The sequence below is a fragment of the Brachyhypopomus gauderio genome, chromosome 21 (assembly GCF_052324685.1).
Source record: "Brachyhypopomus gauderio isolate BG-103 chromosome 21, BGAUD_0.2, whole genome shotgun sequence".
Classification (NCBI taxonomy): domain Eukaryota; kingdom Metazoa; phylum Chordata; class Actinopteri; order Gymnotiformes; family Hypopomidae; genus Brachyhypopomus; species Brachyhypopomus gauderio.
The window spans coordinates 8,053,419-8,068,694 of NC_135231.1; the positions used below are offsets into that span (position 1 = coordinate 8,053,419).

The window sequence follows — 15,276 nt, forward strand, 5'->3', positions numbered from 1 at the left end:
GCTCTACTTAGGCTTCTGCCATTTTGCTTTTCCACACACACACACACACACACACACACACACACACACACACACACACACACACACACACACACACACACACACACACACACACACACACACACAGACGAGCAGACTGCACACATGTGACCTGGCTCGGCCACAGATATGGCCCAGTGTGCACACACACACACACCACAGATATGGCCCAGTGTGCTAACAGACTGCTTTTCGTATAGACAGTACAATACTTCCTCTGCAAAACAAACCGGCATGTGCTGACCAGTCGGTGTCGGCTTGTGGCTCTGGCCTGTTTGTTTGAAAGCTTCTCTTGTTGCCATATCAACACGAAGACCGTTTGCAAATCAGAGCCCTAATGACTGCTGATTATTCCTGTGTCCTCCACCCCTTTTCCGTTTGTCTGTTCTCTCTCTCTCTCTCGTTTCTTTAACTCTTGTGTCTGTTGCTACAGGTTTTGCGCGTGACCTCTCTGAAGGAAATGATGCAAACTACACCGAGTACGTGGCCACCAGGTGGTATCGCTCTCCAGAACTGCTGCTGGGGTCAGTCTCCTGCACGCGTGTGTGTGTGTGTGTGTGTGTGTGTGTGTGTGTGTGTGACCACCAGGGCCATGGCTGCCTCTGCATGCCCCCTGTGCAGTTAAACCTACAAATGAGCACCGCTCCTATGAAAAACCCACACCTAGTTCACGACCGTCTCCAGCCAATCAGCGACCCCGTAGTTACCGGGGGTCTGTGATTGCATAAGTCCTAGGACTCATGACATTGGTTCGGTGCCGTTATCGCCCGTCTCAGCAGTGGTCTAGCTGTCTACTGGAAAGATCATGCACGTGCACACACAGAGTAGCAAGTAGATGTTTCAGAGAATAACGGCCGATCCATTCCATTATTTGGTGGTGTTACGATCCAGGATGGTTCCTTCCCTGCATTTCAGGCTGTGAAAACTGTGATGCCTTCCAGGGGTACCCACAGTGCACCAGTGCACCCGCCTCCTGTGACTGATTGTAATTAGTCATATCCTGTAAACCTTCATATTCAAGCTTATCGTTTTTTTTTTACCCTTTATTTTTGCAGGAGAGGTTTTGGGGGGAGAATTGCGGGGGTGGGGGGGGTGGTGGAGGGTGTTGTGGGGGGGGTGGTGGAGGGGGTTGTGCTCTGATATTTATCATAGTGCCACAGGACCTACATTTGAATGTTCTCCGTTAGTCTTAAAGCCACCAGATTCTCCGAGTAGGATGTTGCAATTATGGCCACAGGTAAAACAGCCATGGGAACCCGCGGCGGCTAATTTCACCACGATTGGGCTTCGGGTTTTGGGCTTCGGTTTTGACTGCTGCGTCCCTGTGTTGGCACGAATCGCTGCAGGCAGCGTTTGGATGAGGTGCTGTCGGGACCACAACCTTTAGTGTGGCGTCGCCCACGGACTGGACCCACCGCTGGTGTTAACGAGCACGTCAGCACTGTGGCCACTGTTTCTCCTTTTTAGCGCCAGCAAGGAAAGATATTTCAGCCTGACAATTTAAATTCACATACTGCTCTAATGTAGTGTTTCCTGGAGTGCACGTGTCTGTGTGTTTGACGTACTTGTTGACCACCCAGTTCACTGTTCAAGATTCAGCTACGTAAATCTAATAATGTCTGAAACGGACTTGATCTCTAAGTATGCTTGTGTGTCATAGACTGCAGGTTGGTTAATGGGTGGTTCTGATCTAAGTGGTTGTGATGGGAAGCTCTGACCTGTGTGCTCCCTCTGCAGAGCTCCGTATGGGAAGACAGTGGACATGTGGTCGGTGGGGTGCATTCTGGGAGAGCTGAGCGATGGACAGCCTTTGTTTCCGGGCGAGAGTGAGATAGATCAACTCTTCACCATCCAGAAAGTTCTTGGACCCCTTCCTCCAGAGCAGATGAAGCTTTTCTACAACAACCCCCGCTTCCACGGCCTACGGGTGGGCAGGAGTTCGCCTCACTACCCCGTCTCACCCTCTGTACCTCACTCCCCCACCTCACCCTCTGTACCTCACTCCCCTGTCTCACTCTCTGTACCTCACTACCCTGTTTCACCCTCTGTACCTCATTCCCCTGTCTCACCCTCTCTAGCTCACTCCCCTGTCTCACCCTCTCTACCTCACTCCCCCGCCTCACCCTCTATACCTCACTCCTCTGACTAGCCCTCTCTATCTCACTCTCCTGCCTTACCCTCTGTATCTCACTCCTCTGCCTCACTCTCTAGGTATCACTCCTACATCCTATACTCCTCCTGTATCACTTGCTTTCTACCTCAGTTTGCCTTGTCATGTCCCTATCTCACTCTCTTTTGCTTTGCTCTCTCTGCCACACTCTGTGACTCACCCTCTACCACACTCTCTCTCTAAATCACCCTCTACCACACTTTCTCTCTAAATCACCCTCTACCACTCTCTCTCTCTCTTTCTCTCTCTCTCTCACTGCGTTTGCCTTTCTACCTCTTCTGTATTTTTTCTTGCTCACTGTCTTTGATCTCTTTGCTATCTTTGATCATCTCCCCTACCTCCTGCCAGACACATTTTCTCTCTTTCTCTCTCTCTCTCTCTCTCTCTCTCTCTCTCTCTTCATCTCTCTCACTGTGTCTCTCTGATTCTCTGATTCCCTGTCTCTCTGTAGCACTCAGTCTCTGCCTCTCTCTCCCTCTCTCTCTCTCTCTCTCTCTCTCTCTCTCTCTCTTTCCCTCCTTCTCCCTCTGGCTGGCCATTCTGTGCTGTGACTGATGGATTGTGATGACTCATGGTTGTGTCTTCTCACCGTTGACTATGTGTGCATTTGCGTATATCAGTATGTATAAGCCTGTGTGTGTGTGTGTGTGTATGTGTGTGTGTGTATGTATTTGTGCGTCAGTGTGCATATGTGTGAGATGCTGACCAAGACCTGATGACAAAAGCCAAGATCAGTCCACCTTACCTAGATCTCTCTCTCTCTCCCTCTCTCTCTCTCTCCCTCTCTCTCTATGAATCATCTCTGTTATGTCATAGTTTGGTCCATATCCAGCAGCATCGCTCACTGTCGTTCCTTTGCTAATGACAGAGAACAAGTAGGTCGCCACTCAAATCAACAGTTTCCAGCAACATAGCAGATTGTCTTCCGCCATTACATATGGATCTGTTTGAATAAGTATTCTCAATAAGTTATTGTTGTTTCTCTGTGGTAATGAGACGGCTGCCTTTGAACTTTATGGAGACGCAAAGCATTGTTTATGATTTGAGTAGCAGGGAAACTGATATGTGGCAAAGAATAAGCAGAAACACAGAGTGGAGCTTCTGTAGCCCAGAGACTCAGCTCCAGTCCTCTAATCCTAATCCAGTCCTGGATTTTGCAAGCGCCTGGCATGAAATTGTTCATTTAAGTGATTGGCCACTTTGTCACCACGACAGACACCTGGACAAAATGCGGTCCAGGAGTATCTGGGGTACCTGCACCTTCAGGCATGTGATTGTAAAGGCCGCGGTCTCCTGCATAAGAGAGGCTGGTCTGTTTATTTGACAGCTGGAGTCGAATACGGTCTCCGTCCTCTGACTGGGCTCCAAACATATGGAGCGCGTGAGTCCTGTACGGGCGCTACGCTCTGTATGTCATCCGCCCGCCGCGCAGCGTGTGCTGTGATGACGGGTGAGGCAGAGCGCGCGAGCGTGAAATCGCAGTCACGCGGGCGAGGCCGTGCGGACGCCACGGAAGACCCTCGGCTGGAAGGCCGGGCTGCCTGCAGCAGATGGTGGTAGTGGAAAGCGTGGCACACTCTCGTATCTGCGCGGCGAAACACACGCGAGCGCTCGCAAGCGTGCATGCTTGCACACGTGTGAGCGCAAAACGTGCGCACGTGCATTGCGTCACCGAACCCCAGGCCTTAAGGGGGAGTGTCACAGCTCGCAAGCCATATCGTGGGGTGGAAACTGTAAAGAGAAGTGTGTGTGTGTGTGTGTGTGTGTGTGTGTGTGTGTGTGTGTGAGTGTGTGTGTGTGTGTGTGTGTGTGTGTGTGTGTGTGTGTGTGTGTGTGTGAGTGTGAGTGTGTGTGTGTGTGTGTGTGTGTGTGTGTGTGTGTGTGTGTTGCACTCTTATTCTCTCTTCTGGTCTGTGCTGCAGTTCCCCACAGTGAGCCACCCACAGACTCTGGAAAGGAGATACCTCGGCATCATCAACGGCCCCATGCTGGACCTAATGAAGGTAAGAGGCACCAGACCACTGATCTGTGTGTGTGCGTGTGTGTGTGTGTGTGTGTGTGTGTGTGTGTGTGTGTGTGTGTGTGTGTGTGTTTGAGAGAGAGAGAGATGGAGGGAGAGACACAGATGGGCTCAGTGTGTAATGGAACATTGATTTTGCCTGCCAGTGTTGGTCTTGTTTGTAGAGGAGGATACAGAGACAGAGAGAGTGTGTGTGTGAGAAGAACATGATTCTGCTTCACTAGAAGTCGTGGTGTGTGTGTGGGACCTCGCATGTTTCTGTGTGGAATGTCCATGTATGTTTGTGGCTGTGTTTGAGTGGCTGTGCATGTGTGTATGTAGTTGTGTGTGTAGATGTGTGTGTGTGTATTTGTGTGTGTATGTGTGTATGTAGGTGTGTGTGTGAGTGGGTGTAGGTGTGTGTGTGTGTGCAGCTGTGTGCGTGTGTTTGTGCGCGTGTGTTTGTGTGTGTGTGTATGTAGGTGTGTAGTGTGTGTGTGTAGTGTGCATGTGTGTAGGGGTGTGTGCGTGTGTGTGTGTGTGTGGGGGTGTGTGTACATGTATGTAGGGATGTGTGTGTATATATATATATATGTGTAGTGTGTGTGTGTATGTGTGTAGTGTGTGTGTGTATGTGTGTGTGTGTAGTGTGAGTGTGTATGTGTGTAGTGTGTGTGTATGCAGAGCCGGAGTGGCTAATCGGGAGATTCGGGAGGATTCCCGATGGGCCGGCTCATGTCAGTCTCTAGTTTGGGCCGATTGGGAGGGAAAAATAATTTTGGGCCGGATTTGGGCATGAAACTCCCGGGCTGAAAAAGTGTCCCACTCCGGCCCTGTGTGTATGTGTGTAGTGTGTGTGTGTATGTGTGTAGTATGTGTGTAGTGTGTGTGTGTATGTGTGTGTAGTGTGTGTGTGTGTGTATGTGTGTAGTGTGTGCGTGTGTATGTGTGTGTAGTGTGTGCGTGTGTATGTGTGTGTAGTGTGTGTGTATGTGTGTGTGCGTGTGTATGTGTGTGTAGTGTGTGTGTATGTGTGTATGTGTGTAGCAGAGGTGGAAAGAGTACTGAAAAATTGTAATTGAGTAAAAGTATCATTACTTTGCCTAAAATCTACTCAGAGTAAAAGTAAAGTTACCCATCTCAAAATTTACTCGAGTAAAAGTACAAAATTACTTCATTTAAAATGTAATTTGAATAAAAGTTACTTAGTTACTTTCAGTTATTTAATGCATGGATGAATGATGAACCAAATTCAGCACAAGTTGTTTTAATGGATTTCAAAGTGTATTTAAGTGCACATCCACACTTGCAAAAAGATCAGCTGGGCTCAGGAACATACTTCCTCACAGCACAAGGACAGTCACAACCTGTACCATAAAGTGCAAACAATTTTCAGTCCTATTGTCCAACAGACAACACTATGAAAGAATAAAGAAATTTTAATTACAAATTATTCAAAAAACAAAATGCACACAAAATTAAGTGCCCACAAGATGCCACAAATCAAACTAAAATGCAAAGGATTCCACTACTCACAATAAAATGCCCACAGGATCCCACATCAAAAATAAAAAAATGCTCATAGGATCCCACAATTTAAAAGTAAGTGCTCACAGGATCCAACTATTAAAAATAGAGTGCCCACCGGATCCCACTATTCACAATAAAATGCCCACAGGTTGCCACAACTCAAAATAAAATATAAAATGACCACAGGATCCCACATCTCAAAATAAAACAAAATGGGCACAGGATTCCACTATTTAAAACGCTCACAGGATACAACTATTCAAAATACAGTGCCCACAGGATTCCACTTTTCACAATAAAATGTCCACAGGATCCCACAGAACCTGATAGATAGAAGATTTAAAGATAGACCAATCTCATCCTTTTGGAAAAAAAGTGCACCAGATTACGACCTGATTATGAGATAATGGAAAGGGCACGTGCAAGGCAAGGCCATGCAATTGGCCTTCAGTTCTGGGACTCAGAAGTTTAAATTTCTGCCCTCATTTAATTTTTCACCCTAAATTTTTTTTATTCTGTAATGTGAGGGCGTTCAAATGTAGTGAAGTAAAACTACTTGGGTCAAAATGTACTCAAGTAAAAGTAAAAATTACATATTTCAAAAACTACTCAGAAAATTACAAATTACTCATAAAAAGTACTCAATTACAGTAATGTGAGTAAATGTAATTAGTTACTTTCCACCCCTGGTGTGTAGTGTGTGTATGTGTGTGTGTATGTGTGTGTGTGTGTGTGTAGTGTGTGCGTGTGTATGTATGTGTGTGTAGTGTGAACAGTGTGTCTGCTGCCAGGCCAGTGGGCAGTGTTGCCTGTTTCCTGATGACTCACTGCTCCTACAGAAGCTCCTTACACATCTCCCATCACCAGCTCGCTGGCATCTCCCACGGCAACAGCATAGCTAGCCTATGTGCTTATAGTCCACCACACGCCAACAGCCACACAACTCATTCTCTTTCTCTTCCTCGCTAATTTAGTGTCCATTATGCAAGTCATCCTTCCATTACAGTCATAAGAGTGTATATGAATGTTGTGTTCGAGGCAGGTCTCTGTGAGGCAAGTCTCTGTGAGGCAGGTTTCTCTGAGGCAGGTCTCTGTGAGGCAGGTCTCTACGGGGCAGGTCTGTGAAGCAGGTCTCTGTTAGACAGGTCTCTACGGGGTAGGTCTATGAAGCAGGTCTCTGTGAGACAGGTCTCTACGGAATAGGTCTGTGAAGCAGGTCTCTGTGAGACAGGTCTACGGGGTAGGTCTGTGAAGCCGGTCTCTGTGAGGCAGGTTTCTCTGAGGCAGGTCTCTGTGTGGCAGGTCTCTACAAATGGTTGCTGGTGTCTTTCAACCTCGTTGCTCTGTTTCCGCGGGACTCTACTCCCAGACATTTCAGTCGTCCGCATCGTGAGCTGTAAAGGCGTTTGCTGAAAGGTCACGGCCATAAAAAAGTTAAATGGCGGCAGAGGAAAAGCCGTCATACCTTAATGTCAGTGAGAGCTTGAGAGAGGAAGAATATCGTTACAGAGCCCTCGATGCTTATGGCCCTCAAAAGATGGTTTGATGAAGTGTGCGTATGCGTGTGTGTGTGTGTGCGTGTGTGTGTGTGTGTGTGCACGCGCGTGTGTGTGTGTGCGTGTGTGTGTGATTTTTGGGACTCGTTACATCGGTGCATCAGACCCAGTACAGGTAATGTTGCAGGTAATGAACATGGCAGCAGACACTTCACAGAGCTGCTGGTGGAACACTCTGAGTGGTGTTAGTCCTCCACAGAGCTGCTGGTGGAACACTCTGAGTGGTGTTAGTCCTCCACAGAGCTGCTGGTGGAACACTCTGAGTGGTGTTAGTCCTCCACAGAGCAGCTGGTTGAACACTGAGTGGCACTAGTCCTCCACAGAGCTGCTGGTTGAACACTCTGAGTGGTGTTAATCCTCCACAGAGCTGCTGGTGGAACACTCTGAGTGGTATTAGTCCTCCACAGAGCTGCTGGTTGAACACTCTGAGTGGTGTTAATCCTCCACAGAGCTGCTGGTGGAACACTCTGAGTGGTGTTAGTCTTCCACAGAGCTGCTGGTTGAACACTGTGAGTGGAGTTAATCCTCCCGCACGTCCCTTTGAATTTCTGCAAGGGTCTGTTAATTAGTCGAGTGGTGGAGTCAGGTAGGCTGAGACCAGGACGATGCTGTAATGTGATGTGCGGGGGAGGTTTGAACTAAAGGACTGTTTCCTTCTTTATACAACTTGAAAGAATTTTAAAGATGTTTGGAGATTAAGCCAATTTTTTTCAGAAATTAAGTTTTTCCCTCCTTTCTAAGAAAAACCAAAGGTATACAGTACATATTGGCAAACACTGTAGAAAACTCCAATGTTTTTGTTTTTTATGTGCGAAGGCCCTGGAGAGAGACAGACAGCAAGAGAGAGAGACAGACAGCAAGAGGCTCTAGGCAGCTGTACGTGGGTCACGATTCATTGAGCACCCAGTGAAGCTATTACATATTTATGATAATAGGGGTGATTCATATTAACATGTCTTATTTAGCTGAGGATAAGATAGTATTAATATGCTGATCATATGCTAATTGTATTCATACTTGAATTTCTTCAGCGCATTTAAATGAACTGAATGTTGAAAGTTAGGGCATAATTGCCATTGAGCTCCACCGAGGAACCTCAATCGGGACACAAATGCAATAAGCAGGCTTTATTGAAAATGGCCCACCACCCAATTGATAAGTATGAAAACAGCCATAATCTCACATCACGTCAGATATATTTGTGTAGAGGGTGATACAATGACCGCTGTCATAAAGCAGCATTACAGACGTCCAGGGCCAAGCACACAGAGAGCGAAGCAGGAGTGGCTGTAGCCAGAATGAACCGCCTTAGAGCTTGAAGCAGGAAACCTTGAGATCATCCCAGACTGAGAATGAGGATGGCCATCCAACTCTGAACACCACAACAGGGACACAGTAAACAATCTGAGCAAAACAAACAGTAGAAGTCTGAGTCTCTGAGTTCGTAGAAGTCCTGTGTACATCCAGGTAGTAAAACATTACAGTAGTCCAGTCTGTGAGGAAGAAAACACACTGACCAGCTTTTCCACCTCATGTAATGGTCATACATTTTTAGTCTTAGCATCATTCCTGTTTTAAAAAGGTTGTCCTAGAAATATCAAATCGAGAGACGAGGATTCATAACTACACCAACATGGTTAACCATTAAACATGGTGTAATTGGGAGACCATTAAGGTTTATTATATCAGAAAGCGTACTGGCTGTCTGTTGCCTAAAAAAAGCTCGTCTGGTTTTCTGTTTTGCCAGAATGTGTCATCCGGTGTCTGATGTCCTTTACGCATTCCTCAGTAATATTAAGCTGATATTGTCTTCTTGTTTGGCTAAGACATTTAATTGAGTGTTATGAGTGTAGCAGTAAAAACCAGCACAGCGTTTATGTAATGATTTCACCTAGACATAGCATATATAAAGAAATGTGGGCTGTCTCAGTACTATGACGAGACCCGAACCCTGAACAGCTCAGAGACATCTTCAGGGCTGTGGAACCGAAAGGGAGGTTTGAAATCAACCAATAGTGACAGCTGACATTGGTCACTTACATTTCTTGTTTTCTTGTTCTCATTACAGCTAGTTTGAATTATTTAGGAGTAGGAGGTAAAAAGTAGTAGTCAAAGTAGTAGGAGGAGTTACATTTTATAGAGGTTTGATTAAGTAAAGTACTGTTTCTTTAAAGAGTCTCTGACCAATAGGCATGTTCTTCAGGAGGTAATCAATGATAGCTTAGGCTGTTGGGAGTAAAATCTGAATGAAGCACAGTTGTTTTGGTCTCTATGTAATTGCCGTATTCACATTAATGTTCTGAATATTATCTCTAACCTCATCTTAACAGCTTACCCATACAGATTTAGCAGAACGGTGTGTCTTGATTACACAAAAAAATTGTATACAGACCAAAAAACATGTTTATTAATGAACCAGGGCAAAAGAACATGTACCGGTACTTAGCAATAGTGAACATCGGATAGATGTTCTTTACCAGGAGGCAGGACTGATGTGTTTTCATCACTACCGTTTCAGAACCTGCTGCTTCTCAACCCAAACGAGCGTTTTCTGACGGAGCAGAGTCTGAACCACCACGCCTTCCAGACCCAGCGGCAGGCTGAGCGTCCCGGCCCGCCCACGCCTACGCCCATCCGCTCCTCCAAGAGGAAGCCCCACCACGACAACAGCGCCCTCAGCAGGTCAGGAGGGAGACCCACATCCGTCAGGATGGGTCAGTTTGTGTTGAAAAAGTGGACATTTCGGCCGCAGACACAGCACCCGATGGAGCGCGCTGGGGGTCGCGTGCCTTGGCCAAGATGTCTGCAAGATGAACTTGATGAACCTGATATCTGATGAACCCGGTGATGAGCACCTCGCTCCATCAGTCCACACTGTCTCCGTAGCCTGTAGCACAGTGCTTTAATCCTTGGTGAATCCCGTGAGCCCAATGTTTGAGACTTTACCACTCACTCAGTTTTAAGTGGTGGTATTAAAAATCAAAATTTCCAAATGCTTAATATCTTGGTGTAAATGTTTGTCCTTTTTTGCACTGATCTGACAATAGTGTTTTCATTTTCTTCGGTAAATCATGTTTGATCAAACAAGGCTAATTATTTGAAGCCTAGCTGAAGACTGTTTGCAGTTAGAGTTCAAGTATGACTAATAATAATTTTACCATGCTAAATGAAGACACTTAATTAGCTGAATTGACTTAACAAAATGATGGAATGGCCTCAAAATTAACTTTAGTTGTGCCTGTTAAGTCATACGATGAGCTACAAAGCCTGGACCCGAATGATGACCCGCATGTGTCAGTACTGGGTGTCAGTACTGCGTGTCAGTACTGGGTGTCAGTACTGGGTGACATGCCCTGCTCCAGGTCTGAGGACTGTGTGAGGCTTAATTGAATTCTCAGCTCCAATAACAGTGTACCTGGTAATAAAAGAGCAGCAGCAGTTTTAGCCCCTCTCTGTTGCTCATTGTCTTTAGGAGTCATGGTAGCAAGAGCTCAGGCCACCATCGCTCCAGCAGCCGCGACTGCTCCAGCCTGCCACGCCACAGCCACGACGACCTGCTCCCGCCCAGTGCCGAGGCCTTCCTGAACGGCGCCGGCCCCGCCTCCAGCAGCCTGAGCCCCACCCTCCACCCCAAGACCTACCCGCCCCCGCAGCCGCTCAACCGCTCGGCCTCCTGCGGCAAGGACCTGTCCAACCTGCCGCCCTCCGCCCTCAGCCCCAAGAAGTCGAAAGCAAAGGCCGGCGACTTCGACTTCGGCAAACCGTCCGACGGCCCCGGCGCGAAATACCTCAAGTCCAACGCCTCGCGCTCCCAGAACCGCCACTCCTTCGTGGAGGGCAAGACCAACACGCTGCAGGGCGAGCGAGAGAAGCACGCGGGTCGGCACGGCTACGGCGAGGCTCCGGCGCCGGCGTCCTCGGGCGGCAAGGCGTCGTCGTCGTTCCTGAGCCTGTCGAAGAGCCACGGCTCGCTCAGCGACGCCCGGTCGGTTAGCAACCTGAGCGACCCGCGCCTCCTACAGGACGAGGCCCGCTACTTCCCCTCCAGCTGCCTGGACCTGAACGCGGGGCTGAACCTGCCGGCGCCGGGCAGCCCGGCCCTGCGTCACAGCCCCGCCGCGGGCCGCTCCAAACCCGAGCGGCAGGACGCTTCGCTCCGCCATGCCACCTCGCGCCACAAGAGCCTGGCGCCGGACGAGGGCAAAGGGGGCGACGCTCTCGACCCCGTGGGCGGGGGCGGGGCGGGGGGCGGGCTCTCGGCCGCCTACGACTTCCCATACGGCATGGGCTACACCAGCCCTTTCTCGTCACAGCAGCGCCCCCACAGGCACTCCATGTACGTGCGGAGGGAGCGGGGGCGGCCACACGGGGGCGACACGCAGGGCCTGGCCGTGGGTCAGGGCATGCCCGCACGCACCAGCAGCCTCCAGATGCTCTCACCACAGCTGCAGCACCGCACGCTGCCACGACAAGTAGGCTCCGCCTCCCGCGACGACGACCCCGACGACCTCAGGGTCAGTCTTACCGCACACACTTGCCCGCTTCTCAATATGTGGGTTCCAGGAAGTGTTCGCACTGCTAATGTTATGTGGAAATTAGCATTCTGCAACATAGCTCAACCTATGAGGTGTTCATTTACATTGCCATTGTTCAGCGCTGGTCCATTTGTGGGAAAACTGATTCATGAATTCATTTGTCCAGATGGAAAGAACATGACATTTTCCAAATCTTCATAAGGTGAAATTATGGGAGTGTCACATTGGGTTTCCTCAAACACTTATAATTGTATTTGTTAAAATTGTTGTAATTGAACCATGTAAACAAGATGAACGCCAACAGAGACCAATGTAAGATACACTGTTTTTATGTAAGTGAGGTTACACTGTTGCGGGGTTACACTGTTGCGAGGTTACACTGTTGTGAGGTTACACTGTAGCGAGGTTACACTGTTGTGAGGTAACACTGTTGCTAGGATATAGTGTTGTGAGGTTACACTGAGAAACGTTGCACAGGACGAACCCCAGGAAAGGGTCACAGGGCCAAGTGTTGTGGTACCTCCTGCCCCTAGCCAGGTCGTTTCCCTGGGAGACCACCAGCTTCTGCCACAACATTTGGGAGTTTTACAGTGAACGCTGGCGGCACATAGATGAATATTCCATTCACTCTTATTCAGTCTGAAAACACATGACAGTGCTACCGTTGCAGACTGTTGACCCACCCCAATCCTGGCCCAAAACCCACCCCAATCCTGGCCCAAAACCCACCCCAATCCTGGCCCAAACCCACCCCAATCCTGGCCCAAATCTAGCCCAATTCTGGCCCAAACCCACCCCAAACTTGGCCCAAATCTAGCCCAATTCTGGCCCAAACCTGGCCCAAACCACAGCCTACCAGCACACTCTGCTGTAGATTGTCAACTCCAGCAAATTGACTGAGCTATGAGGTGGTGGAGGAAAAAAAGAAACAGTGTGTGTGTGTGTATAAGATCAGCTGATTCTCTGTGCCTGTTGCAGGCGGCCATGTATCACGAGCAGCACCCGGAAGATGGAGGTTCATCCAAAGAGAACCGTATGATCTACAGCGACTCCATGCCACGCCGGGTTGGAAGCTTCTACAGAGGTTAGAATGAGCTTTCTCTCTCTCTCTCTCCCTCTCTCTCTCTCTCTCTCTCTCTCTCTCTCTCTCTCTCTCACACACACACACACACACAATGTACATATTATTTATTATTTTGCTTGACACACATTCCTAAAGTTCATTGCGTGTGTGTGTGTGTGTGTTGCTGTAGTGCCCTCTCCTAGACCGGATAACGCTTTCCATGAGAGCAGTGGGCAGCCCGTGGGCTCAGGGATCACCATGGAGACCGCCAGTCACCCCAAACGCCAGCCCACGTACGACCCCTGGTGAGCCCCAGAAAGCCACGCCCACCTCCCTCTGGACGTACTGCCATGTCCACCGGCTCTGCCCGCAAGGGGCCCTAGCCAACTAGCAGCAAACCGAGCACTCAGGTTCCAGATGGCGAGGTTCACTCTGCTGGGTGTCTACCTGTGTGTGTTATTAGGACCGGGCCGGAGCCCCTGGAGCTCAGTCCTCCAGAGCCAGCCAAAGAGAAGGAGAAGCAGGGCTTCTTCAGAGCAATAAAGAAGAAGAAGAAGAAGTCGGTCAGTCTCCGCCTCCCCCACGCTGTGGCGCCTGCCGTCTGCTGACGTGTGCGTTCTGTGCATTTCGTGTGTTGAGTGACATCGAGTCGTCTATTCTTAGCTGTATTTTTGTCCGTATCCTTTCTATATGTGTATTTATATATATCTGTGTCGGCAATTGTGTGTCTGCGTTATGTGCTTGTGTGTACACCCATGCGAATGGTGTGTATTTGTAAACGTACTTGTCTGTGGCTAGACGTGTCCATCCCACTGTGCGTCTTATGCCTCTTGTATTCCAGGTGGACACTGGAGAAGGCAGAGGTCCCGTGATCAAGAAATCTCTTTTCCCTCTGTTTAACTCAAAGACTAGCTTTAAACTTAGCTCCTCTGAGAGAGTTCTCCCCCTAGTGGCCACACATATGGTATAACCGCCCATTAATATACCACATTGTAACACACCTAACATAAACTAAACCTGTGCCACTGCATGCCATTAACATTATTAATCAGCCTTTAATTCTTGGAGGCGGGTGTTGTCACTGTCACTAGATCCATGAGGTTTTCCTCCCCAGACTCCCAGCTGGAGTACTAGAGCGGAGATCGCAGTGCTCTCTCCACGGGGTTACTGAGAACTCCTCCCACTACGGAGAAGCTCTCGGCAGCATTTTGTGATATGGGGAAAATTCTGTTAAACAAAGAGTGCGTTGAAGAGTTGTTGAACCCCCAGGAAGGAGTTGTAGGGAGTGACCTCAAAGATCTGGTGTTTTGTTTATTACTATGGTGATGATAAGGACAATGGGGACGAAGACGTCAGCACAACTACCGGTCCCGGCGCGTAGGATAGGCCGATGACACTGCATGTCTAGATTCTGGACATATTTAAATGGCATATTAAACAGCCTAACTGAAGCCACAGGACACTGGAGGGAGGGAGACCAACTGGACCAGAATGACCACATTTAAATAATTTGATACTCCTCGTACATTTGGTCCCTGTTTGTGTAGAAATAATCGGATTCAAGAGTGACACTTAAACTTTTTAGTCCAAGTATATGTTATTTATGAGAACGTATGTATGATACTTATTCTTCCTACTAGTACCAACACTTATATGTTCATGTAAGTGTCCCTTACTCCTAAAGGTCAAAGGTGAAATTGGAAGAGGGTCATATCCTTGGTTCCTCCTCTCTCCCAGTGACTTCTGGGTAATAAAGGCTGGAAGAGCCGGCCTCCAGTTCAGGACTGGACGTTTAGCCTGACCGACGCCTTTGTGCTTGCACGTCATTGGCCAGGTCCTGAACGAGGGGCCGGACCAGGTGGTGGTGCAGAAGTCGTCCAGGTCATTTGGTCACCAGGGCGGCAGCCGTCATCGCACCCGCAGCCGGGACCGTGAGAGGAGCCGTGAGCGTGAGCGGGACCAGGACCAGGAGCGGGACAGGGAGGGCGAGTGGCCGGCCGAGACCCACTCACAGGCGCTGCAGAGAGATCAGGTCGGTGTCCCGCCATGCAGCACCCGGGAATGTCGGTAGCCACGTTTACACGTAGCCTGATAATCCAGTAATAATCCGACAGAACTCAACTGGAATAGACAACGTCTGTGTATGCACCTCGAGCTGAATAAACTAATCCAATTGAGGCCGTTCAGAATGCAATTTCTGTCTGATTGAACGAGGCGGGTAATCTTTTAAATAATTAATTACATAGAAAAATAACAGCCAGTAAGCAGCAGGGCTGGAATTCCAGTTCGATGTACTTTTGCGTCATAGCAGATGTTTACAAAATTCAGCATGGCAGATGTATAACAGTGGTGTGCAGAACAGACTAAATTAATGCCACAAACTT

At 48.7% G+C, this 15,276-nt stretch overlaps 1 protein-coding gene across 3 annotated transcripts in view; it reads left to right on the forward strand.

The window, feature by feature from the left end:
• The window catches only part of LOC143484930 (cyclin-dependent kinase-like 5), a 53,961-nt gene that overhangs the window by 37,595 nt on the left and 1,090 nt on the right, over nt 1-15,276 (forward strand). For 2 of the 3 annotated variants that reach the window (XM_076983996.1, XM_076983997.1), the window contains exons 8-17: nt 473-563; nt 1,777-1,966; nt 4,132-4,212; nt 9,813-9,976; nt 10,767-11,808; nt 12,808-12,913; nt 13,083-13,197; nt 13,356-13,455; nt 13,734-13,856; nt 14,727-14,924. In XM_076983996.1, coding sequence (XP_076840111.1) covers nt 473-563; nt 1,777-1,966; nt 4,132-4,212; nt 9,813-9,976; nt 10,767-11,808; nt 12,808-12,913; nt 13,083-13,197; nt 13,356-13,455; nt 13,734-13,856; nt 14,727-14,924 — 2,210 coding nt within the window. The remainder of the gene's footprint in view (nt 1-472; nt 564-1,776; nt 1,967-4,131; nt 4,213-9,812; nt 9,977-10,766; nt 11,809-12,807; nt 12,914-13,082; nt 13,198-13,355; nt 13,456-13,733; nt 13,857-14,726; nt 14,925-15,276) is intronic. The other variant, XM_076983998.1, reaches the window with a different exon arrangement.